This window comes from Aspergillus fischeri, genomic scaffold (assembly GCF_000149645.3).
Source record: "Aspergillus fischeri NRRL 181 1099437636252 genomic scaffold, whole genome shotgun sequence".
NCBI lineage: Eukaryota > Fungi > Ascomycota > Eurotiomycetes > Eurotiales > Aspergillaceae > Aspergillus > Aspergillus fischeri.
The window spans coordinates 532,692-558,611 of record NW_001509768.1 but is presented as its reverse complement, the minus strand read 5'-3'; the positions used below and the strand labels follow the sequence as shown (position 1 = coordinate 558,611).

The 25,920-nt window shown below is 48.2% G+C and overlaps 8 protein-coding genes across 8 annotated transcripts, besides 1 other annotated feature; 1 reads left to right on the top strand and 7 right to left on the bottom strand.

Moving 5' to 3' along the window:
• Positions 1-3,032: 3,032 nt before the first annotated feature.
• NFIA_063510 (uncharacterized protein) lies at positions 3,033-3,826 on the bottom strand (the record flags this gene model as incomplete). The annotated part of the gene is made up of 2 exons (XM_001263086.1): positions 3,033-3,120; positions 3,411-3,826. 2 exons carry the CDS (start codon positions 3,824-3,826, stop codon positions 3,033-3,035), a joined length of 504 nt encoding a protein of 167 aa, XP_001263087.1.
• A 2,194-nt stretch (positions 3,827-6,020) lies between these two features.
• NFIA_063500 (uncharacterized protein) lies at positions 6,021-6,559 on the bottom strand (the record flags this gene model as incomplete). The annotated part of the gene is made up of 3 exons (XM_001263085.1): positions 6,021-6,217; positions 6,268-6,427; positions 6,476-6,559. The coding sequence occupies 3 exons, from the start codon at positions 6,557-6,559 to the stop codon at positions 6,021-6,023; spliced, it is 441 nt and encodes a 146-aa protein (XP_001263086.1).
• Positions 6,560-9,308: 2,749 nt separating this feature from the next.
• Positions 9,309-10,434, top strand: NFIA_063490 (alpha/beta fold hydrolase; the record flags this gene model as incomplete). Its single annotated transcript, XM_001263084.1, has 2 exons — positions 9,309-9,720; positions 9,815-10,434. 2 exons carry the CDS (start codon positions 9,309-9,311, stop codon positions 10,432-10,434), a joined length of 1,032 nt encoding a protein of 343 aa, XP_001263085.1.
• A 727-nt stretch (positions 10,435-11,161) lies between these two features.
• NFIA_063480 (putative vacuolar segregation protein (Pep7)) lies at positions 11,162-13,475 on the bottom strand (the record flags this gene model as incomplete). The annotated part of the gene is made up of 6 exons (XM_001263083.1): positions 11,162-11,795; positions 11,853-12,078; positions 12,127-12,495; positions 12,549-13,039; positions 13,092-13,114; positions 13,200-13,475. The coding sequence occupies 6 exons, from the start codon at positions 13,473-13,475 to the stop codon at positions 11,162-11,164; spliced, it is 2,019 nt and encodes a 672-aa protein (XP_001263084.1).
• Positions 13,476-14,062: 587 nt separating this feature from the next.
• NFIA_063470 (uncharacterized protein) lies at positions 14,063-14,506 on the bottom strand (the record flags this gene model as incomplete). Its single annotated transcript, XM_001263082.1, has 1 exon — positions 14,063-14,506. One exon carries the CDS (start codon positions 14,504-14,506, stop codon positions 14,063-14,065), a length of 444 nt encoding a protein of 147 aa, XP_001263083.1.
• Positions 14,351-14,462: a microsatellite.
• A 990-nt stretch (positions 14,507-15,496) lies between the features above and the next one.
• On the bottom strand, positions 15,497-19,528 carry NFIA_063460 (ion-transporting P-type ATPase SPF1; the record flags this gene model as incomplete). Its single annotated transcript, XM_001263081.1, has 3 exons — positions 15,497-15,956; positions 16,008-16,144; positions 16,205-19,528. The coding sequence occupies 3 exons, from the start codon at positions 19,526-19,528 to the stop codon at positions 15,497-15,499; spliced, it is 3,921 nt and encodes a 1,306-aa protein (XP_001263082.1).
• A 700-nt stretch (positions 19,529-20,228) lies between these two features.
• NFIA_063450 (putative integral membrane protein) lies at positions 20,229-21,418 on the bottom strand (the record flags this gene model as incomplete). Its single annotated transcript, XM_001263080.1, has 4 exons — positions 20,229-20,620; positions 20,678-20,742; positions 20,804-21,195; positions 21,272-21,418. The coding sequence occupies 4 exons, from the start codon at positions 21,416-21,418 to the stop codon at positions 20,229-20,231; spliced, it is 996 nt and encodes a 331-aa protein (XP_001263081.1).
• A 3,427-nt stretch (positions 21,419-24,845) lies between these two features.
• NFIA_063440 (GLTP domain-containing protein) lies at positions 24,846-25,662 on the bottom strand (the record flags this gene model as incomplete). The annotated part of the gene is made up of 4 exons (XM_001263079.1): positions 24,846-25,137; positions 25,234-25,352; positions 25,402-25,460; positions 25,527-25,662. The coding sequence occupies 4 exons, from the start codon at positions 25,660-25,662 to the stop codon at positions 24,846-24,848; spliced, it is 606 nt and encodes a 201-aa protein (XP_001263080.1).
• Positions 25,663-25,920: the final 258 nt, after the last annotated feature.

Below are 25,920 nucleotides of genomic sequence, written 5' to 3'. Positions count from 1 at the left end.
AAAGACAGTCCAGAGCATTAATAGGACGATCTATATGTTGAGAGACAATAAACTTACAATTCTGCATTACATCATGACTTAGCTTCCTGAACTTGAATCTATAGTAGCTGACTACATAGCGTGGAATAGATATATGGTTCAGAATGATATAAGAATGTCTTTGCATTTTCTGAACTTTATTTTCACACTAGTCCTAGGTTGTAAGGACACATGGGCAGTCGTTTCCAAATTGATGGCCATTACTTCTACATCACAAGTCTGGTGAAAAGTTGTGTAAGCTACATATCATGACCACTTACTCCGGCCCTCAAAATGGGCGGCTTTGTCGGAGATAAGTGCCTAAACTCTGGTTGTGTTCACTGGACAGCCGGTTGAAGATAAGCCTAAAGTAGCTGAACTTAGGGTTTAAGGGAATCGGCGGGCCATCGTACTACTGGCAGGAAGTTCCCGCTTTGTTCGGTTCGGGGCCTCATTGACTTCCCCAGATTCCGTACGTACTCCGTACACTTCCCTGTAATGGGACACCATGCGGATGCGCTAGACGCAATACTTAGTCTAGAGACCAAAGTTGAGTTTGTGGCTGTCAGCGACACCTTGGAATATATGTTGGTGCGGTGAAACCAGATCTCAATTACATTTAGACGCATGCGGCTTACATGACCTCATCGCTATAAATCAATGATTTCTCTTCAGCTTCTTTTCCATCAGGCATTACACCTCTATATACTGTAGTCTTTCGCCATCAATGCATTCCATGAATGCACGATGGAAGCAAGAGTATGTATTACATAGTAGTATGCAACTTCCTTATCCTATTTAACCAAGCTTTGGTGTACCGCGTACGTCACAGTATGTATACTCTTCTGGCGCTCGTCAGTCTACATCCAAATTAGCTAAAAGACACGCTGCCTCGATTTAAGAGTACCTACCAATGCAGTAATATCTCTGTAATATTCCACTGATTTATGCTGGCCTCTCGCTTATGCCAGAACTGATTTAGTGACACATTCGTCTTTCCTCATTCTCGGAGCATAAGAGCTGTAAGGAGACGGGCAATCTCGGTAGCCTTGGAAGAGGGCCTGAATGGTCAGACCTTAAGGACATGTCCCCAATCAACGGAATCTAGAGAAAATATTTTTAACCGACTTCGACACTTATTCTATGTTACTTTCATAAAATATGTTTAGAGCCATGGAACACATATTAAAGTAGTTAAGTATCACTAAAAAATGCATTCAAAGGCAACATAAATTAGTAAATAAGCGCCAGAATCCTAAGTTTGTCTAGCATTAAGCCCCATGTAGCCTCCCATCAATCCCATCCAAGAAATTACCAGATAACTTTTGAGAACCTTTTGCAGATCTCAGGGAAATTAGACAGGGATCAGCTCCGCAATAGGGGAGTGCTCATTTCAGCCTTGCACCCTACAGATAGTCTCCCACCTCAGAAACAATTCCGATTGCCTTGGTCTATTGCATTGTCAATGTCGCAACCAGAGATCCTTTCGGTAGATATACATACCGCAATCCCTGGGCTTTTCGCCTCCCTTCACCCACCAATTGTTTCCAGTCCTATACCAGCCCCTGCGATTGTTTAGTAAAGATACCCACTGAGAATACAAATCTCTCACTTGTATTTGCAAATGTATTCAACATGCTCATTATTCCTATAGCTTCCCATCCTATCGCTTCCGTCGCAAGGATACCTGTAGTAAGGGATCTGTGAGTTCTTGCTGCATCGATTCCGGTTGTTGTCGTTGCCGTTCTTTCTCTCCTCGATGGATTCAGCGCCAACGTCAGGTTCTGGAGCTGGTATGGCAAGGGCAAGGGGAAGTAGAACAGTGAGAATGTAGAGTGGTGACTTCATGTTTGAATTGATTACAACCGTATTATTATAGACTCTTTGCTTTGATACTGATGGTCTTGATGGTCCAAGGTTAGGTTGCTGCTTGGGTGAACTTGGGTCCTTTAAGTATTCAATGCATATTGTCTGAGATGATAGTAAAGCTCTATGACGATGAACTTCATCACACGACTGTGGCCACCAAGCATGTCTAGAACGTGGAGTCTGGGCATAACATGACTCCTGAAGACCATTCTAGGCTTCTGATCATGCTCGTCCATGGCTGTTGGGGCCTTTGGACGAATCAAGGCGGAGAGAGGGCAACCGGAAATTTCGCCAAGCAAAGCAATAGGCATGGCAAAAAGTAGAAACTTGGTGCTGAAAAGTAAGTAGACGGACTGGCCTGCGTTGTCCTTTGATGCGAGTCAAAACGGATGGTCTACAGACCCAAAAATAGAAAGAGTTGTTGGTTCAAATAAGCTCAAGCTTAGTTATACGCCTGTAGCCAAGCCTCTAGTGTCGGCCGATCGGCAGTGGCGCTTTGTGGGCCAGGATGGCATGAACTCATGGCCATGACTGCATTGTATTCAATATAAATTAGCATTCTGGGTCGTGGTACACTATGAATACCTTTTGCAATTGTAGATTGAGTTATAGAACATGAAGTCTTCTCTGAAATGATTTCCACCATACTCATGAGACCTCAATGAAGTAATCAACAACTACCCCATAAACCAAAAATGTTCCTTCTCCCATGGAGTCAGCTACGTCTTCATTGCGTATCGAGCGAATCGATTGTCTATGATCCTATTACCATATTGGAGTCAACCAAGCAATTACTGTCATACGTGGTGTCAAGTGGTACATCAAAATCGCCTGCTCCTGTTGCGGCCGCGTCGCCACGCCGGAATCATACGACACCGAACCTAAAATCAATGCATTGTTTTATGGGTATCTCCCAGGATCCAGAATTACAACACAATAGAACTGGTGACTAATTAATTCTATTGTGGTTGGCAGACAGTCCCATCATATTATCTCAACCGTTCTGTGCATCTGACAGAGTACATTCAGACGCATCACAACCACTGTAGGACACAGTATTCCCCCACCAATCCAGTCATCTGCAAGGCGAAGAAGATAAAAATACCTGCCACTGCTATTCCAAAACTGAAGGAGGAGATCATCACCTAGGCATATGTTTTCCACCACGCCGAGTATCTCCGCTTGATGTAGTAGTTGACGATGAACCCAACCACAACTGTAGGCCAGACATAGCTGAAATTGTAAGGAGCCCACATTACTCCTCTTAAAATCACGTGAATGTTAATGTAGCGTAGCCAGGACTTGGAGTAGCGCTTTGCGAGGAAATAGAAGGGGATGGGGAGCAGAGCGCCGATGAGGAATCCGTATTCGAGGGGCTTGGTACATGCTCCCATTGTTGAACATCCGTTTGGGTCCGATCAGTCCTTATATTATTGATACGCTGAAGAAAGAGTGTGTGCCTGTATAATTACTCTTAGATATACGAGGGTGAACGATTTTGACAGGCATGACCAAAGACGTACCTGGACATGTAAACCTCGACGGCTGATCTTTCGTACAAACGTCGGGGATATTTGCCATTTGCCATGCATTGACGCCAATAGTTACAAACGAGGCGATTATCGTCGCCACGATCTGGGCTGTGAACATGGTGCGCGGAGGGATCTTCATGTAATGTCCAGCTTAAATCTGCTGCGAACTGTACCGACTGCAAGCAAGTCACCGAGCTATATGCCTTGAAGATCATATTCGCGATCGGTCGGTTAGAAATCACATAGCCGGCAATGAACTCCGCGATCACGTTGTCGCTGAGCTCGGTGTTTGTGACGGCCTTGAGGATACTAAGGCAGAGCTGCAGGACCAGAGAGATGCCTAGTGCTATGATGAGGCCCCAGATTGGTAGCCCTGTGTTATATACCTGACAGGCTATGCAGCCCATTGCGAATGAGAGAGCCAGGATTGCTAAATACCACTACTCTAGGACTTCCCCGTAGGCTCTCATCAAGCAGCTGGGGATATCATCCTATAAAGCACTTGGTCGCTTCTGCTCGAATGCCGTGCTTATTTTGTTATGATGCCAAAGCAGTGATGCAGTGCCATATAGATGAGAACTACAGGGCAGATGGTGCATTCATGTATGGTGGTCTATAGGCCATATATTCCCTGGTGTTGAGGGGAGTCTGAGTTAAGTACGCGGCTGATGTTGTAGATGTTGCTGGTGCCATTAAATACTCTGTTGAAATTAATGGGCTGATGTGCACTGCCCTAGATATTCATGAAATAAATTAGAATAATAATCAAGAATCCAGCAGCGAAGGTACTAAATGCCCTATTTACTAGTGAGAATCATGGAGTCACTATAGGATCCCTTAAGACAGAATATTCTAGTTAAATGTTGGCTAGGGATTTAGCCCCATCCCACTAATACTCTTAGTTAAGTCACTGTTGCGGCTTTTAGTGTGATTTAAGCTAAATTAACTGGCCATAGCATGGCAGGTGATAAACCAGAAACTATCTCAGGATCCCAGCACATCCAAACCAGTTAGATAAATTAACAAGGCTAGGAGGATCTGGAATCCTGTGCTATTAGCCAATACTTTTATGCTATAGAATATATCTAGTTTCAGTGCCTGGAAGATGAGCGCCATAGCTCTAGCATTGCCTATATCTCTATAAGCTACATTAGCTATGACTGTTATGAGCATATGTTCCTTCTGGTTGAAGGGTCTAGGATTTAGACTGATGTGCTGTCTAAAGATATTGATATGCTTTGCCACCAAAGTCTTAGCCATAAACACCCTAATTAGGTATGATAGCACCTGGGTGAGGTAAGCGCTTATGCTGATTCCTGGCTGATAGTGAGAGAAAAATTGGTTAATACCTGTGCTGAGAACAGTGAATGTAACTCCCATTATCCAGGCTTGGATGGCGTTCACAGGTAATTCAGGGTTATTAGTATTATCTATAACAGCCTGGACTTCCTGGTACAGAGAGTTGCTAAAAAGCTGATTATGAGTGTTTTGAAGGGCAGACACGTCCGTAATTGCGGTCTCCTTATCTGATGCAGGAGCGACTTGGTTGAAAAAATCAACAGGAAAGTTTGGATCTAACTCATGATGTGTGGTTGTTTCCCTGAGCTGCTGCAGAAGCTTTTCCTTTTCGTGGTTAGGGGAAGGGATTCCTCATTCTCGGAGAGAGGCTGTGAATTGAGGTCAGATGTAGGGGTGTCGGATATGTCAAGTGTCTCCTTTGATGGAGCTATTTCGGTATCAATTTTATCCATCATCGCAGATTTGCTTTATCTGCAACAACTGGGAGAAGAGACAAGGGTCAGGTTACAGACAGTCGCTCATCGGAGCACCAACATATACAATATCTGCATATATATTTTACAACTACAACATTTGTCATAATTTATGTGGACAGCCCTATGAACTCGCTTGCCAGATGAGATTCATGCAACCTTCTTCCTTGTCATTTATCTACTTAATGGTACTTGTTATACTACCCATGGTTCTGCAGGTGAAGAGGATTGCTTGCGGAAGGCGGCCAACAGTAATCAAAAGAACCACAGAAGACTCACCATGGGCCTCATAACAACAGGATAGACAGGTATAGTTCTGACCGTATCATTTAAGGCCTACGCGGCTGGCTGATAGTGACTGGCGCGGAACATGGTGTTTAGGGCTACTGGAATATTCCTCTGTTCAGGTCCAAGTCACACTGCATTTAGACCATGACATACAAGATTCTAGTTTCTACCGATAACTCTAGAGCTTATGTTATCTGCTAAAACCTCTATGCAATTTTGTGGCTGATTATATAAGACAATATGTAACATTAGTAGCAATACTCATGAATAGCTGAGAGTTCCATTCCGGATTCGTCCCAACCACTATCCCGCCGCCCTCCCCTACCCAAAAGCGAAACACAAAAACGAGAGAGGTAGGTAGATCAAAAAAGAGAACCCGTAATCCAGCATATCCAGAGCTAATAATGACTAACACTACAGCAACCCTACAACCTATGGCAAAGAACCTTTCTCATAACTGAAGGAGCTGGACCATCCATGAGTAAAGGGCCTTTTTCCCTCCAACCAGAAGGAATGTGTCCAAGGTGATCACACGTAAACTCTAGGCCCTGGATTCCAGTAGTGGTTGCATTAAAAAGTCATCATATGCAAGCTCTTCTGCTGTTGGCCGTTGATCCGGCAACCAGCGGAATATCCTTTGCAAGAAATTCAAAAAGAGGATGTTATCTTCTCCAGGAAATTGCCGCTCTCTCGTCGCTAGCGTTTGCTCTGGTATAGGCACAGAGCCTTTCCATTTACCTGCAACAAGATGTCAGAACAGTGAATGGTCAGGAGGGAAAAATAGGTACCTTGCATGTCCCAAAACTGCTGACATTTCCCACTTCTCTTCAGGAAGTCCTGAGGGGGAGGTCCCATGAGTGACACCATTTCTGCTAGGTGCTGTTCATCATTCAGGACATGATCTTTCTTTGCGAAGAAAAGATGACTGCTTTCGACTAAATCCCAAACCTAGGACATTCTGTCAGCGGGCAAATTAAGCATAGGGAGGAAACTCACCATGGCACCGATTGACCATATGTCAACCTTGGAGTCCCAATCCATATCTAAGATCACTTCCGGTGCCCGGTATATTCCGGGCATAATATCTCCCCTGTGTTTTCCGCTGCCAACTCGAGCCTCACCAAGGTCGGAAATTACAGGCAAGCCTGTACTAACCGGCAGTGGCCGTGAGAGGTAAATATGACGATCATCCAGGACTTTTCTAGCAATTGGTCTCGTCATCTCATCTTCTTCAATCTGCGAGAAAATTAGAAGGATCATCGATTCCAAAGAGTATATTATTTGACGAGATGTCTAAGAATACTGAGCATTGCCTCTTTAATGGTTTGATTATGTACTTACCTGTGTGAATAACATTGTTTTCATGCATAAAAGCCAGGGCAATTAAGGTGAGTTGAATGCTCCTCTGAACAAGGTCCTTTGGGAACTTCTTCTCGGGGAGCAAGTCACGGAATTCAGTGAAACTCATCCCAAGGGGATGATAAATCAAACAAGTGTGCTTCCCATGGGGACCGACGACCTCGAATGAATCAAGGACTAGACGAACTAGTTTTTTCCCAACATGTTCACTGCATTTCATTAAATGCTTGGAAACACTGATCTCATTACTAGGCTGTTGGCCCTGAACACATATCTTTAATGTGTAGAAACTATGGTCTCTGCAAATAATCAGATATATGCGACGCTCTCATGACCTCAGTGGGTACTCACTGAAGATCTCGGCACAGCCAGGCTGTGGAAGACGTGCCATACCCGAGCTTGGAGACGACTTGATACCTTCCCGCAAAAACTTCACCAATATAGACAGGGTAGTATCGTTCTGCAACATAAAAGGGAAGTTCTTCCTTCTCTATTTTCTCTGAGGGGTCCAGTTTGACGAATCCGGATGCAGGAAATTGACGCGGCCGAAGTGGTGGGGCTGAAGTCATAGTTCTTCTAATGATACCAGGTGAAGGAGAAATAAAATTGCCAACTGAACATTTCAAAGACACCAGAAATGCATTAGGACGCCGAAGGATTGCTGACATGGTAAATCGTTATAGAACCGGTTCCTCCTGGTCCTGCCGCCCTGCGGAGAGAAGGAGGGGAGGTCGATTAATAACAATTGGCTCGCGGCCACTAAATTCCAAAGGCGCCTAGTCTACGCGCCGAACTATGTTTATTGATTGTAGATGGCGGCAATTGTTTCAGACCATTCGCCAACAGGATAGGTAATTTGCTCAATGGATAGATTGTACTGGCTTGTTGTCATTGATATCAGCCCTTTTCAATATCATTAGAGCACATCATGATCGGTTTTGCGGCATTGTATGTTCTTCTGCATTGCACTTGGTTTTCTAACAGACCTCTCGTTTCTAAGTTTTCCCGGGATATCTGTAAGATTATATTTAGTATAAGTCAATCGTACCACAGTTAAATATTCCTAATCTGTACTTGGACATAACACATTACTTGGCTATATTATACTGAGCCTGTTCATGGAAGACCCGTGATTATTACCCCAATGGTGGGCTTGGGACTTCCTGGCAAATTCCTGCGATAAAGTTAGTGTGAATGGCATATTTTGTGAGAGACTCATACTTTTGGCTCCATTGGAACTATGGGGTTAGTAATGGCAGTTGGTTCAATGCAAAGAAGCAGGTTGAGATCGGTGGATGATAATGGAATTTTGTAGCTGGTTGAAAGTATAAATGACTCCTGACTATGAAATGCCTTACTTAGAGGATACAGGATGCATATCTGTAGCAATGTTACATAATATTTATCCCTTTATCATATTCCTCATCGGAGTACTTAGCTCCTTTGCAAAGTTGCGTCAACCTCCTGCTTGATATTAACTTCATGACTACCATCCGGACGTCTCCGCTGCGTTACTATCCCAGGCTCGAACATAGTCATCTTTGGAAATGCTGGGTAGGACCCAGGGAAGTTGTGAACCTGCTTTCTGTCATACTATAGAATTGAGCACTAATCTGGTAAGACGCACTGAATTAAATGGAGGATAAAACAACACGAAGGCATCCGACGTCTTCCTGATGGTCAGCAGTCCAGCATTAAGCGATCATGACCAACTCTCAACATTGCTCAATATATGCACGTTATATCTTCTCCTAGGAACCACACTAGGAGAATGCGTTGTTAACATATCATATCCTTCTGAGTATTGCTCACCATGAAGCACCTTCCCTTGCTTTGGTTGATCCTCGCGGTCAGAACACTTTCTGAGCTCTTTCAAATCCCTTTCCAAGTTGCTCCAAGCAGCAGGATTGCGCCAGAGGCCATAGGTGTAATATGGATACATGAAAGCCTAGTTTGTTCTTGGTATAACACTTACTAGCCATACAAGCTTATTATAACTTCTACATTCCTACAGGCTTAGGATGCTATGCTACTTTAAAATTTTATGACTAGAGTGGTAGCATACTTCAATCTCATTAACACCTCTTCATAGTTGTTCATAACTCACAAGTCTAAACTGGAGTGACATTGTTACTACTCATAGCATTACTAAATTAAGCAGAGTATGATCCTGTTCTAATCAGATGAATGAAGAGCAAATGAAGGAAAGCAATAGCTTGCAGATGATTGAACCCATCCAAGCTCCAACAAAGCCGACTGGGACTGCCTTGATTTCTAGGGTTAGAGAATAGACACCTCAGATCTCAGGCATCAAATTATCAAACCCTAACAATCAGGCAGCCGTCTATCAGTGTCAGCACACCTAAGCTTATGAACAAATATTTATGATCATATCTAAATCATCATCGAAAATTCAACATGTCCATCCCTGACACTGTGTACAAACGTCTGTAATCATACCAAAGTCATCATGTCTGATCCTCTTAGCCTCATCTCCAGCAAGTGCTTCCATCGCCGCGTCATTCTCGACACAGCTTATGGCCCCCTCACCATCACATTCGCCGACATAGGCTGCACCACAGGCCCCGTACTGCTCTTCCTACCGGGTATGTTTGCCTCGCGCTATCTCAGTATCCCTATGCACGTAATCGCGGAGCGCGCCGGAGTGCGCCTGCTCGTGGTCGACCGGCCTGGAATGGGCGCGTCGACCGATGTACCACTCACCCAGCGCATCGCCGTCTGGGTCGATATGCTGCCACGCCTGCTGGCGCATCTGGGTATTCCGCGCGTCAGTCTTGTGGCGCACAGTGCTGGAACCATTTATCTGCTCAATACGTGGGCGCAGTGCCGTGAGATTGTGAGCCCTGTCATTGCTTTCTTAGGTATTTCAACCCTACCTCTCTCTCTTTTCTTTGAAGACGAGGGAAAGAAACAAGACACAGAAAAGAGGACGTATAACTCAGTACTCTGTTATAGCTCCGTGGGTTGATCTCGCACATTCCCGCGTTACAGTAATGCAAATGGCCCAGTACGTGCCTACCAAGGCATTCGCAATGTGGCACCTCATCCCGCGCTTCTTCGTAACGCAGGCTAGCCCCGTGCTGGCGTCGAGCGGGGCTGTGGTCCGCCGGATGTCATCACAGAGCAGTGAAGCGGCGGATCGCTCGTTCTTCGATGCTAATTGGCGGCGCGTCGAGCGTGATTATGGCGTGCCGCACGCTGAACAGGCGGAGCTCGCTCGTCTCGCCCTCCGGTTTATGTATAAAGAGGACACTGTTGGGGCGAATAGCGAGGCCTTGCAGTGTCTTCGGAAGGGCGATGGTAGCAGCTGGGGGGCCTGCTCGGACTATGCTCACTGCATGCAGACGCTGGCGGGCCGCGAACGGTCCACAGGTGGCCGGGTGAGTGTCCGGACGTACTTTGCCGCCAAGGATGTCTTGGTGGGCAGTCGGGGCCAAAAGTACTTTGAGGGGTGCTGGCGAGCACCGGGGTTGGAGGCCATTGACTACGTCTCGACGATCGTCGATGCAACAGATCACGATACTCTGGCGCAGTCGGTGGAGGTGTGGGAGGAGATATTTTCTTCAGTACAGTAAATGATTTCTATGACTCGTAATATCTTGGCCAGATTTGGGTGGGCTACATACCTCGTGGCTGCCTCGATGTTCTGTATGACCTGTTCGAATGTTAGTAGTGGGTATTATTGCTTTGCTACACAGTTCAGCTAATGTATTTTCCACCTAGCTGCATGCCTCTATGCGGAGGGTAGTATACTCTAGACCTGTGTGACCAGGTGACTAGATTAAGTCAGGTTATACTAAAACTGTTATCGCCCCCACACATACTAGTTGCGAGATCCACAGCCTTCAAGCCATATATCCCTTGACGATTTGATTTTCTTCCACCGTGACCGGTATGGCCTGAGCTTCGATGATTATGGAACGGTTCCCCAACGACTGATTCCCGATAAATGAGGGCAAAAGAACCATTCCTAGGAGGTACACCGGGACCAGTCTTCCAATTAAGGTGCAGCGTGTCCTAGATCGCTCACGTGATGACGTGCGTTCAGTAGCTCGTCGGAAATATCTGAGGAATTATGACAAATGTCCAGAACTGAGGTCTCGAATGGTCTTGACTATAATTTGAAGTAATCACAATAGATACAAGCCCATAGGGCATGCTATACCCAGAACGCCTCATGCCATGCAATATCGAAACGCCATGCTGAATCCAATAACCAGTAAGCCACCGGACAGATATAGCAAGCAAGACAATTCAATCCAGAAACATGCAGCGTAACTGCAGCAAAGGACCAGCTTCGGACTATGCACGAAGCTGGTTGCCGGTATATACGCCCTCAAAGTCAAGAGCAGCCAGCATGCCATTGATGCGGTCGATCTCCCGACTCAGATCCTCGACATTCATGGCGAGGCTGCTGACCTCATCAAATTTGCGACGTCTATTTGCGTCTGCAATCATTTCCGAGACAAAGAATTTCTGTTCTTCTAGGACGATAAGGCGTTCACGCAGCGCCTTCTCCTCCGCTTCCAGAGCAGAGACGGCGCTACTTGTGTCGCTTGCTAGGCTGGTATTACTCCCGCTAGCAGCTATACCATTATACTTGATGGACGCGAGTGCCGACTCCCTTGGTCGGTGACCACCCACGGCATGATTAGTCGGAGTCCCAATTGAGTTGGCGGGGCTTGCAGGTCGCCCGTTTGGAGTTGCGTGCTTGAGAATCTTGGGCAACGCTTTCAGCGGAAGCATGTGAAGGTGCAAGAAGTTAGTGGCTTGTTGGTAGATGGCCTTTTGAAGTCGCTGTTGTGTTGGTGAGTCGGTTGGCATATCACGAATACGCCTGGCTGCGACATCATACTGGGCGAAGGAATCAGTAAGTCGTTTGCGGACTTTCGAGGCTTCAACAATCTGGGCCGCAGAAGGGGGTCGCCTTGGATCTCTGGTAAGAGAGTATGATGTTAGATATAGCAGTAAATGATTGAGATTTGTAACATACTGCAAAGTTGTGAGCAGCTTCTGAAATTTAGGCAAGAGCAGCCGAATGCCCCTCTCAAACTGCGCCAGATTCTCATACGCTCTGACGTCCGGAGGTCTGCGCATGATATCTGCTTGGAAATCCCGTCGGTCGAACAAGGTCGATTTACATTCCTTGCAAAGCCTTATGTCGACATTGATAGCACCCGCATTCGGTGACTTCTCTCCAGTCGCCTTGGCCACTTCATCTGATTAGCGTAAGATAACAACGCAAAGAGCCAAAGGGGATAACATACAAGGCGTTATACTAAGAGGAACTTCACTGGAACATCCCGTCGCAGGGTCACCGCACACGACCCGCCCGCAGGTTCGGCAATGGTGTCTGCGAAAGGTATAACTGGTGAACTCCTGCTGGCAGAACGGACACCGAAGTACGCCAGAGTCGTCCTGCCAGCTAACAATAGTCTGCTCGAGCGCTTTCCGTTGGTCGTTTTGCCATGAAATTGGCCAGCGCTTTCCCCCTTGTATCTGATCCGGAGGTAGACTCGCTAATAGCTGGGTGAGTCGTGTCAATCGCTTTTCCAGCCGAGAAATCTCCAGTGTGGCTTTGTCAACGGTCTGCTTCCTCACAGCCTTGAATTCGTCCATTCGATCGCGAACGAGGCCTGACTCGAGTCAGTACTGCTCTGTCACAACCACCCACACTATAGACACCTACCATTATGGTCGTTGTACCCTTCCCGTGATTTATAACAGGTCTCACAAACTCTATACCACAAACCCCTCACAGGCTCATGCTGCGCCGATCTAGACAATTTCATCTGGTACATGGTATGCTCCTCGCAGAAGAGCTTCCCGCACTTGCGACAGTTGACGCAGCCATTCGTGGCATTCAGGCGTTTTCCGCACGACGGCTCCAGACAGGTATCATACAATCCCCGAACTTGCCAGTGGTCCTTCGTAATGATGTCTTCGGGGTCCAGTACTCTCGGCGGCTCGTTGTAGCCCGGCTGGGGCCCGGCGGGCCGACTTGCACCAACGGACGGGTGATTGTTCTCGTTCGATTCGAAGACGTCCAGACCTTTCAATTTCTGATTCAATACAGCTAGAGGCTGGAAGCGCTTCGCCTTTTCCATCTGCACCTTAAACCAATCCTTGACTTCATCTTGCCGATCGTCTTCGAGGTTTTGATGTACGTCATCGAGGTGTCTGAAGTTATTGTTAGGCAGGCGTCGCGAATACAGCGCATCGGAACAAATACCTATTCAATTGTAAGAGGGTTACCTGTAGCTTGTTAGCTTACCACACAGTGACTCGTTTCCCAAATAGGAAGCCGGGACAGGGTTGAGGTGAGGGGTGTAGGCTATACCATCTCCTCATTGCAGATCGGACAAGCAAGCTGAGCTCCGGCAGCCGCCGGGGCCGCAGATATAGACGTCGCGCCATTTTCTAAGGAAATCCGGGAAGTGAGATCTTGCGTTTCGGATGAGAACTGGGAGGCGGAGGCCTGGGAACTGAGGGAGAGGCTGCTGGCGGACGGCGATAAGATGCTTGGCTTCTGTTGCGGAGATGGCGTGGACGCTGCTGCAGCGAGAGCGTTCGGAGTGCCCAGGACACGACCTCCACCCAGCGTCCTCCGGGACATGATGAGATGCGGGTTATGGGAGCATGGGAGATAGACCCGCGACAAGTGGTAAGACTAGGCGGGTTTGTTGGCGGGTTTGGGGCGACAGGGCGATGATGAGCGTATCCTGCCTAGCTCAGGCAATCAGGCTGCGGAGCTTATTCGAGGGGGAATGTACTAGCCTAAGGCAGATAATTAATGCCTTAGGCGTTAAGGCGGAAATATCCCCGCCATCATAGGTATCATTCCTCATGTTATTGCTTCAAGATTACTACATTCGGTCCTAATTTCAGAAGCTGATCGCCTTACTGTCTATCTAATGTTTCAAGGTTGGGGTTCATAACGATCGTAATATTTTTTATATCGCTAAAACAACAAGACAAAAAGAACAAACAACAAAGACTGATTTTTTTTTGTGTTTTTCCATCACTTTTTCAACTTTTTTTTCTGTTTTGAAACCCCAAAATTTTCTTTTAGTTTTCAACTCCTCCACAGCAAATGCATATATACCCAGATGCAATCTTCCCTATGTACTGCCAGCGTGTGCCAAAATCCATCTCCATTCCTCCCATTCGCTATCCTCATTATCCCCCTGATCCTCCGAATCTCTATCGCTCATAGTCCCGGTGGTAGCTGGTCCCGGTATTAGGGTTGTCATATTCTCTATGGACACGGACGGTGCCGTCATCGCGGCGATCGACATCGCGGTGTCGATATGTCCCGCTAGGATTCACTCTTTCACGGTGATGCCTCGTCGAGCCATCGGTACGATAGTCCATGTGCTGGTCGTACGCTCCAGTGGTGGGATCGTAGGCGGTTGTGCCGTAGCCGTTGTCGTAGGTGGTGCCGTATGTGCCAGCGGTGGTGCCGTAGCCCCTGGTACCATAGCCTGTGTTGTCATAGGTGGTTCCCGTGGTACCGTAGCCCGTTGTAGAGCCCGTCGTGTCATAGGTGTTGCTTCCCGTGGTACCGTAGCCCGTTGTAGAGCCCGTCGTGTCATAGGTGTTGGTGTTCCCGTACGTGGTTCCGGCGTTATCGGTGTAGTCGGTCATGATGATTGCGTTGTTGTGTTTATCACAACTTGCTAAGACAATATAATTTATTTTTTTTTAGCGGATATCGCAAGAGACTCAGCCTGATTGATACGCAGAATCTGATCTGATCCGGAAAAGACCAAATCCTCTCTGGAGCCTCCCTCGACCTGCCTTATATTATCCCTCGTGGCGGTGGATAGCACAGCAATGATCCCTTTCTGACATCACGGGCGGCGTCAACACCTCAGCGGCAACGAGGCGCGACTGGCCGGAATCGAGCCCAAGGAACGCGTCCGAGTCCGATATTCGTTAAAAATGCCTTCATTCCATTTCGACACGCCTCCTTCCGTGGAAACGGATTTCTTTCCAGACCACCAGGCTGGTTCTGGACTCTGATGATGTATCTCGGAGTGGGCGAGAGCCTCCTTACCACGAGCCACCACCAGAGAAGTGATGAAATTCCCTATTTGGGTAGACTTGCGAGTCACGTTTTCTGGAAAGGCTTAGAACGAGATGGTACTTGCAGATGTCAAAGGTGGCACATTGTGGTAATCATCAGCCGCACTGTTGTGCCGCATTTGCATCATGTTCGAATGTCATGTTGTTCTCCGATATTCTGTCAGTCAGCGAGTTTCTCTCTTGCTCTCGAGTTGTGCTGACGAGGATTGTGATCCTTGCCATGTGCATCGCCATGGATAACTATGTATCAGACCCCTTGAAGAAATCCTGCACTTTGGTCAGCCAATGTTCTAGTGAATTTGGACGTAGACTCACATTTCTATTCCCTGCGTGGACCAACATCCCTTCGTTACGTCCAATCCAACAAAAGAATCTGCATAATAAACATGGTTGTATTCTCTATCCACACGCATCAAAATATAGGGTGCATTTATACACAAGCGAGCGACGCGCTTTGAGTATGCTCGACGAAGAGATAGTCTAGACGTCTACCCACTCCCACATCATTCTAACGCAAAAGAACCAATAGAAAAAATCAAAACTCTAGCTTTAGACCTTCCTCTGTCGTTCCTTCTCTGCCTGACTCTCCAACTCCTCTTGCTTCTTGCGCTCCATCTCGCGCTGCAGTTGATCGGGCCGGCGAACCGCGATGTCCTTGGGCCGGAAGTCACTGAACAGGTTCTTCAACACGTTTTCGATGATCCAGCAACCGGCGTAGTCAATGACCATCAACACAGTCAGTGTGACTTTGAACTCGGTGCTGAATGGAACGAGGCGCATCTTCTCATTCAATTCCGGAATGAACTCGGTGGCACAGGAGAAGGCAACGCCAGAAGCGGCAACCAAGCCCCAGTACATCGCCTTGTTTTCGCGGATGGACTCTCTGAAGGGTCGGCCTTGGTAGTTGATGGAGAAAGTGGATATCTGCTGGATGAGCTGAAGAAGATAGATGGCGCTGTTGAGAAGCGATGGCTCGAATTCACCCTCCAGATCGATGTCGGATTTCCTCCTGGTCAATGTGAGTAACATGAACTGACTATTAAAAGCACAGGGTACTTACGGTTCAATGGAATAGACATAGTTCGACAAGTAGATCAGAGTAGCGATATGGATGGCGAACTGGCCGAGAACGGAGCCGATGATGTACACGTTGAAAATGTTCGGCTGGGGTCGCTCCTTAGACAACCCCTCCACGGACTGAAACGAGAGTTAGCACAACGTGCACGAAGTAATAGATATCGCACGATGTAAACTTACCTTGGCTCGGGAAATTGAAAGGAAGCAAACACTCATGAGCATGCCGCTGATGGTGACCTGACCATCACCAAACTTGATACCGTCAAGGTAGATGACACTCAAACTGTAGGCGCTGATCAGGCAGTTCAGGGCAAGGATCTTGTACATCTGAATAGTCGCCACCAGGGTACAACGACCTTGACGCAGGATGTTGGGGATCGCGATAACATTAGCCAGCTTGCTGGTGAACGGCGCAGCAACCGAAGCGTCTCCCAGCTTGATTGTAGGGGGCTCGCTGTCATCCAATTCCTGCTCCAACATGGATGACGTGAGTTTGTCAGCGAAGCCGGCAGCTGCAATAGAAGCTTGCTGCTGTCGCTGTTGCTGAGGAGTCAGGTTGGCATTGGATTGCTGCAGAGCTTGCGCGCCAGGCGAGGTGATAGTGGGGATATGCTCTTCCTGGTTTCCTGCCGTGGCCAGTGTAGCCAGCGTGGCGGCACCCTTGCGTTGAGCCTCCCTTTCCATAGCCTTCTGATAGTGCGGGTTGCGCGGTCCCGGGGGGTAAAGATGCGCAATCTGGACAGGAACAGGCGGAGCTGGCTGATTGAAGCGTTGCATCATGGCCACCTGCTTCTCATAGATTTCCTTCATCTTCGTCGTGCGGTAGTGTTCCGCGATCTTCGCAAGGTCCTCGGGAGATCCGTTCAGCAGCGCAACACCAACGTGGGCCTGTTTCAAAGCCCCGACGTCGTTAGTTCCGTCACCGCACATCAGAGTGGTGTAACCAGCATCCTTGAGTCCGACAAGAATATCTTCCTTCTGCTTGGGGGACACGCGAGCGTAAACCCAGGTGTGACGCAAAAGGGTTGAGAAAGCCTTCTGACCCTTGAATTTAGCCAAAGCGTAACCAGTGATACAGATGTCCTTTGTCTCGATAATCTCAGGGTCCAAGTCCTGAGTTGGATCCACGTCGCGGTTGAACTTGTCATCGATGGATCTCCACACTAGTCTTGTACCGGACATGTCGTTCTCAGGAGCGTCGAGGATAAGGACGTCACGGTCCACAATCTCAACTTGGCGCGCGACGTGAACGGCTGTCAAGGGGTTGTCGCCGGTGATCATGACCACACGGTGGCTGCTCTCATTCAGCATGCGCACCGCCTTGATAGCGTCATCCTTCAAAGGACATTGAAGGACAAGGAAGCCGGCAAAAATCAGGTCAGCTTCGATTTCTTCACGAACATAACCGTTAATGCGTCCCTGGGACAACTCGGATTCGGCAGAGAGATACTTGTATGCGAGGGCAAGAACTCGAGCACCATTCCGAGTAAAGTACTTGAAGGTCTCTTCATAGTGCGGTGGCGTGTTGACCAACATGGTCCTGATAGTTTCAGGAGCACCCTTGACGCCCACGAAAGTTGCCTTGGTCTTCTTAGACGTCTTACGGTCGGCCGTCACTACTGTAGCAATTGTGCTTTGACGCTTGAGGGCAGAAGAGAACTGGAACCGTCTCTTAATCTGCACAGATTCAACTGCGCGGGGGCCTGCGGGCTGAGCAGCCTTGCTCATGAGAGTGTCGTTCCGGCCCAGAGTCCAGCCGAGCCACTGCAATGTCGCCTTCTCCATGGGGTCACCAACAACTTCGCCTTCGTCCAATTTCACCAGAGCGTGAGCGCTCGCAAGCACAAGGGTCGTGTCGAGTGGGATTTTAGCAGACTTGGCAAGTTCCGTGTGAGCGCCGTCCTTTCCAACATTGGCACCCTCATGGCCCAGGGTGAGACCAGCAATACCGTCGACAACCAGGTCCTCGCCAGTCAATGTGCCAGTCTTGTCAAAACAAGCGATATCGACACGTCCGGCGAAGGGGATACGGAAAGGCTCGGTGCAGAAAATTGCAAACTTGCTCAGGGCAGCCAGACTCGTGTTGACCGCAAGACTGAGCTCCATAGGCAGTTCGGGAGGAACGACGCTAGTGACGATAAGGACGCAATCAAGAAGCAACTTCGATCTCTTGCGATCCTTCGCTACACCCTCCTGCCACACATACCATGCAGCAGCGATGGCGAATATGAGGAGGAAAAGAATGAACAGCAGGGCTTCAACGTTGTTGGCGGAGACGCGCTCGGTGGAATAAATCATGGTACGAACAAGGCTTCCCTGGCTGGTCTCGAAACCGGTCTTCACAACCACACCAACAGCGCCATTGTCCGGAGGAAGGGGAACCCCGGATGAAAGTTTCTGCGCATTCTCCGACCCATCTTCTCCGTTCGAATTGTGATGGGTGATTTGCAATACCTTGGTACCTCCGTGAACAAAGGCGTTCTTGTCCAAACCATCCGGCTCAATCAAGTCGTCTCCGGGTCTAAGCTGGATCGACTCCTTCAGGAGCGGCGTGCTCTCACCCGACAGCATTGCCTCGTTGACAATAGCACTACCTTCGATCAAGAGAATGTCACAAGCAACGCCGCTATCCTCCTTGGTGCGATTAACCGACATTAGATCTCCAGGCAGAAGCTTGTCACTAGTCAGTTCTTGCCACTTCTTTTGGCGGTACACCCAGACATCGTAAGGCTTGATGTTCATGCCACGGAACTCGTTGAGGGTTCTCTGACGTTGCCACACAACGGTGCTTTCGAACACAACCAGCATGAACAGGGTGAACAAAGAATAGTACCAGTATTCGTCCAGCATCCACAAGCCAACGCAGAAGACCTGGAAAACAAAGAAGGGTGCCACGGCATGCTCCTTGAATAGCTCCACGAATGTCGGAACGGGAATATCGAACGTGTTGTCTCCATAGTGATGCTGGATGCGATCGATTTCTTCCTTGGAGGTCAGGCCCTGGGTTTGCTGAAAGACCTTGACGGGGGGCTTGGGCTCCGCGTCGAGGACGTACGACAAGGGCGCGAAACATTGACGCTCCGGGTAGTAGAGAAAGCGGCGCTTCTGGAAGAGGAACGAGAATGACTTCTTTCCACCCATTGTGTCGCAATGCAGAGGGCAAATCTCGGCAGAGCCAGCGTTGGCAACCGGGATCACTTTAATAAGCTGCGCAGAGTCGAGAGATCGGGCCTTGGTCGCGGTGAACAGGGTTTGGATGTTGATGTTCCATTTTGTCATCAACCAAAGGAGGGACTGCGCCGTGATGATCGATCCAGACCAGACGAATGTCCATTCTTGTCCTTGAATGTATGTATCGTAGCGCTCAGGGGAGAGGTAGACGGCGAAGAAGGCAGGCCAGATAATCAGGAAAGGCCACACATAGGCGTGAAGTTGAGTAGGGAGAGGGTTATGCAGTGACGCATATTTAATTTGAGGATCGTCCACGAGTTTCGCCCTAAGCATTGGTCAGTAAAACGGTCATTGCACGCGACAGATTGATGATGTGGGACTAACATGGTGACACTCGAATGACCACGACGGTCAAACGACGCAGAATTATGATTAAGTTCCTCGTTTAGTAAATCATAGGACTAGGCCTCAGGAGTGATAACCTGGCAGTGCCTCAAAAAACACCGAAGATGTCCAAGAACGAGAGATAGGAAACTATCGCGAAGAAGCCACCTTTGGATTCCCTTTTTGAGGTTGCGCCGCTTGAGCCTGAAATAAGTTGGTTTGTTTCTCGCCACCGATTGGCCAACGCCACGTGCCGGGGCTTTCGGACAAAGGTATTTCCGGTTGCTTAAAGGTATCGATTTGTTGACCAATCATCATGCAGTTATGCTTCTCTTCCATGGCTTCAGGGACAACCAGACGAGGGATGAACGGTGCTTGAAACCAAGCAGAAAGGCATGGACTTTGCTTATGTGGAAACTTAGCTGACGCGCCCAGCGCAACATAAGCCTTGGGCAACACTATACCTTGCCCCTGATGGCCTACTGGACACTGACGGGTGGCGTAGTGAAGATTTTCCATAACAGTCAATGCTAACAATTATAAAGGCATTTGCCTCCCTCCCTACAAGCGAGCGAATGATGTCGCCGTTGGAACAAAAAGAAAATCCATGGATCGTTTTTTATAGCAGGATAGGGAACCTGTCTATGCGTCATACTTCATCCGAACTCACAAGGAAAGACTTGTGTACATTCACCCCATGCAAAGGCTCCTGCTTAGGATTCAAGTCCTCCTGGCTGCTACTCTTGCTTCCGCGGGGAGAAGTCTGAATAGTTGTGACGACGGCCCGTGATTCATGGGGATATACGTCAGGTCGCCAGTACTGCGTCGCGTCTCGGTCATGCTTCGATTGGTGTGTCCCATTGCCGTTCCCGTTCATGCTCGAGAGGGGCACGCTGCCGAATGTCTTCTTCGTAGTTTTGCTCCTTCCATAACTGGTGCCGCGGAACCAACGGAAGAGTGGACGGAGAGTCACGAGACTACCGGCCATTATACCCAGCGATGCCTCGACGTTAGACCAGATACTGATGTCCGTTGTTGCATCTGTGTGAAGTCGGTTGATGTTAGCGCGCGATAGAACCATTCGCCGGAGAGACTTACAAAGGAACTCATGGTCTTTGTATAAGTGAAGGTAGGGGATGCGAACGATGACGGCAGCGCTGGCTCTGAGCAGGAGTTAGAAAACAATTTCGAGGCAAACGAGACGCGACTTGGAGACAAACGTACATGCATCCCAAACTCAGAATAGCAGCCAATGCAATTTTTGTCTTCCGCGTCATTTGGAGCTTCCAGACCAGCGAGATGGGCAAAAGACCTAGAACAAAGTCGCACAGTGTGGCAGTTACACTGTAAAGATAGGCGACGTTGATGATAGTGTCCGTATTCAGGCAGGTTCCTTTCGCTCCAGGTGATAATCGGTTCCAGAAATACGACACCGGTTTGCATTGCAAAGTCAGGACGAACCAAAACACAAGACCAACCACGATGGTCACTCCAATGACAGTCCACAGAAGGACTGTATGCAGTTTTGTCACGGTGAGACGGAGGAGGGCTACCGCGATCGAGATTTTGGCGACCACGCACGTTACTACGTAGCTTGTCTGACCGAGCCACCACCACTATGAAACAGACGAGCGTAAGCATGATAAACCCAGTGGCGCACAGGACAGAGTGAAGGTGGTTTGAAAGACATACAAATAGTGCTGTCGAGAACTGTTCCACATTCTCCAATTTGCGGCCCATTCCATACAGGGAGCCTGTTATACCGCATAAGGCGAACAAGATGTTCAAGGCCTGCGAGGGAATGAGTCCGAAGTTCTCGCAGAGCACGGAGACATGCATACCATTGCGGCCACCATGATAGTGTCATCCCACCCAAAGGCCTTGACCAACTTCAACCGGACAAAGCATCGTAAGCATACAGCGATGAAAGACAGACCCAAAAAGACAACAGTGACGATAAAGATCGACGCGCTGCGATCTGGAAAATGCAGCATGATGACAGGCAGTTAAGAAGTCGCCTATGGGTAATTCCTCATGACTGTACAACACCTGATGGCATGATCTCAATGACGGGGCGACACTATGAGCACGAGGGTCAAAGTTGCAGGTCGGAGTCAGTCTCGAAGTCCCAGAAGCTCTCAATAATCAAATGTGGATCATGGTCGTTCTTAAGGGAAAAGAGACCCAATTTACTAGTTCCTAGCATTGTTACAGCAAATAACCTACGCATTATAATAGCCGCAGAGCACAAGGCAAAGTCAATTCCGGCACTCAAAAGTTTAGCTGTCAGAGTGGCGATTAGCATTTGCACTCGCGAATTGCCGAATGGAGCCAACCATGGTTGACTATGTTTAAGAGCAGTGGAGATTCATTTTAATGACCGGTGACAGTGCTGAGTACGGAGTAGTAATGCAGCTGCTAATAATGGCTACCTATACAGTAATGCACGCCGAAAAGGGGGGAACCATAGTTGGGATTGGAGGGAAATGCAGAGCAGTACCCCAAGGTCATAAACTTCTTTTCTTCTTTTTCACATGGCAAATCCTCCTTGCTTGGGCTAACTCTCGCTGTCGTCAGGGCCAAAGTTAATCGAGTGCCTAGGTTACTACGCACTACCTAGGTTTAGAGCGCTGCCAAGGACCGTAAGCGAGATCGAGCCTGGAACGAACTTGCCAGGAACAGCATAGATTCGCACTCTGCTGCCTCTGCAGGCTGAAGCTGGGGGTTGCTGATGTGTACCTTGTCCCATAAGTAGTCTCAGCCAGAGCATCGACACGTGCAGGAGTAGCAGTTTGGAAAAAGATATTGCCAATTTGCGATGGTTGAAGGAAATTAGCGACGCATTATCTATCCTCTACGAGTAAGGTCGCGAAGCCGCAACTGGTATCTACATAATGCAGAACGACGGGTGAGCGGCAGAGGTAACATAGCCATTGTAGCACCACCATTATTTGTCAAGTCAAGTCTGACAGACTGGCATACGACCCGGGCTCGAAGAAGAAAGTGGGCACTCGTTGTCGGGAATCTGGATTGTGGAGATTTTCGTTCGTCGATTCTCAAGAAACGGGGCGCATAGGCACACACACAGACAAGCACCTGCGCATCAGCCAGTTCATGCCTTGGGAGTTGCTTGGGATGCCACTGGATGGAAGTCCGTGGTACGGAGACCGCCGGGAAGTACTGAAACTAGATGTCGATCTGACAGTTGATTTCCACTCTATCATCCCTTGCTGCCCTGCTTTTATGTAGCAACATCGACAGAAGTTTGGTCAACACCTATCTATCCTGACTCACTTGTCCCTGGAAATCGAGTTTCAGCAAACCTAAGCAAAAATGGCACCCATTGGCCGACGAGGATCTTTGCCATCATGGGCAAAAGGAGGACACCTTTTTTAGTTTGGTTGCAACAGCCCACATTTCATGCACCTAGATCGCGCTAACGATGGCCACTACAGTAGTTATTAATAATATTCTGCTCTCTTCCCCGTGCATAAGCGTCGAAGCACGGGATCTTTTTGACAAGGAATGCTACCATGGCATTGGGTTGAGCCTACATTAGTCGACTTGAGAATGATTGTAGTCAATCTAGTATAATTGTGTGGCGCGTCAAGTCTGGAGAAGCAGAAAGTCTTGTGTCTACAAAGTAGAGTTCGGCTAAACCCAGGCTTGTCTTCACCAAGGAGTGAACTGCCGAACAAGGTTCAGAATCGGGCACAGATCTTCCAGACAATCGATATCCGGCATTTTGTCAGTTTCACTTGGCGATCGAAGGTTGCAAAATTTGGATCGTCCTCTTGCAGCCGAAGTTAGCTCATAAATGGCTACGATCTCCGAAACTTGCTCTCTTCCGTATTGCACAGAAAAAGCCTTGTTCTAGAAATTCTCCCCGACGCTTTTTACAAGGGTACCCCTGAATCTCTAAATACTCAACTTTACGATCAGCGATGCTGTGTTCACTGATGGTACGAGACTGATATGTCTTATGTTCAGTCCAGACATCTAGACTCTGAACTGGACGCCTCCTGGAGGTGGCACGGCTTGTTTCACAGCAAGTTGGCTAGCGCCTATACGTTGTCGATCAGCTAGTACAGAAGGGTAGAGCAATCAGCATTCGAAATCCACTCAGTATTCTACGATTTTGACTCAACTAACAAGCTTACCACGGGACAAGCCTATTGCTCCTTCACCTTGAATGCGTTCTCTGCAAGCCTGAAACGGGCCAAGTCATGATCCTGTAGCTTGGTAACGGCAGTCCAGATTCATTGATAAGCTACTTCCGACGGATGGCCTTGAAGCCCAGGTACTTGTCAACTGACTGATCTGCCGGCCGAGAACATTTGCCGGCATTCAGTCATTGACGCAATTACAAGCTTGAAGCAGCTGAGACTTTCTGAATAGGGCTATCTTGACTCATGTCAAGCGACTCAAGCCAACTTGTCAGCTCGCTTAACGGACGTCAGAGTCCTAAACAAAGTGGATCCGCGACAGAAAAGGAAAGTCATGTCCTTTCGTGTCGACCGCGCATCGGTCTTCTCCGATCAGAAGACCGATCTGACTATGACATCGTCTCCTTGTCAGACATTTAAAGGAATCGAGGCATGCGCCCTAACTTTTCAACATCCGTATGGAGTGTTCACGTTGGACTTTAGCTACCATGCTCGGTAGCGCGACTCAAATGCCGGAATATTTACAGAATAGAATCATAGTAGGGTTACATCGTATCATTCTGCTTGACTCCCAGACGTTCTACTGAAATAGCAACATATCAACGTTTCATCTGTCTCGGATTGTCTCGATTTATATCTACTCTGGGACTAGCTGGTTTGGATTTCCTCGTTCTCAAGACCCATCGATCTGCTTGCACAGGCTTGAAATGGTAGACCGACGTACGATGGCAAAGTCGGCGGGGTGGGTTCATGGCTTCCAATGCTTCTCTTGTCGAATAGGCGGTTTTATCGAACAGAGTTTACTATATACAAATGCTAGAGCCTCTTCACATCCAACACCAACCGCATCTCTTATGGTTAATACAGAGCGGCTCTAGCATCTTGATACTGGTGTCTCGAAATATGCCCAACATTTGGTTGCTTTCAAAGCAAATGGCTGCCTGGCCCGCTATATCCTATTAAGCTTGTTCACAGCTTATCATCTCGCAGATGCTATATATGTACACACTGACAATCTTAAACGCTTGCTAGCACATACAGTGAAAGCGTTCGGTGGTAGAAGCCTAAAGCTTCTATGCTGTACTCCTGCAGCATGATGTTTACCACTTCGCCTCCTTGCTACTCAGGAACGCGTTCAGAGTCGCGACGATCTTCTCCAAAGCCTCAACCTCCCGCTTCAAAGCAGCATTGACCTTGTCGGAGTCGCTACCGAGCTTCTCGTAGAAATCCTTTCTGTACGGCGTGGCAGACATCGCGGCGGAGAAGATGGGCTTGACAACGAACGAGTGGTGGGGCTTGAGTGTGTTGCCGTAGGCTTCACGGAAGGAAACCGACAGTTCAGTCTCCTTGTCGAGGTTGTGACGGAGAGCTTGAACGGTGAAATCAAGGCCACTGTCGAAGTCATAAAATGTTAGTTTCACTGTCATCTCGCCAAACATATGCTTGACTTATTTCATGTCCACCTGCTGGTGGATGCGGAGAACGTACCGGACAAGCCACAACAATCCCTCGGTGGCGACGTGCTTTCCAGTCTTCAATTCGTTCACGACAAGTGCCTGGAGAGTCTCAGACTCAGCAGGGGCAGCCAGCTGCCTGTCTCTAACTTTCTATACCGCCGTTAGTCTTGCTACAGTGGACACGTAAAATGAATGATACCTTAATGTTTCCGAGGAGGTCGTTCTTGACGGGGGCAAAGCACTTGCTACCGAGGAGATCTAGAACAGTCATTGAGTCAAAATCAGAACTTCAAAGCAGCTCATAGAAATCCGTTAGACACATACCGAACAGGGTCACCAAGGACTCAGCGGCCTCGAGGAACTCAGTGGTCGAAATGCCATTGTCATTAACAGGAACATCGGCGAAAGACCGCTTGAGAGTATCGAACCAAGTACCACCAGGGGGAATAGCGGCAGCCATTATGAAGAATGTATTTGACCACAAAAATGTACAATTAAAACTGGAGAGAAGATAGAAATGAATAATGATGATGGAAATTGAGGGGAAGAGACAGCTATCAACAATAGCTGAGCTGTCACTCACCGCCAGTAGCAGTACACGCAAGCCACAATAAGCGGGGCGGGGCGACCCCTGAGCATAACGGCAAACAGTAAAAACATACCAAACTAAACAAATGGTGCAGACGGTGTAATTGCACGTGATCCGTGACATCATCGC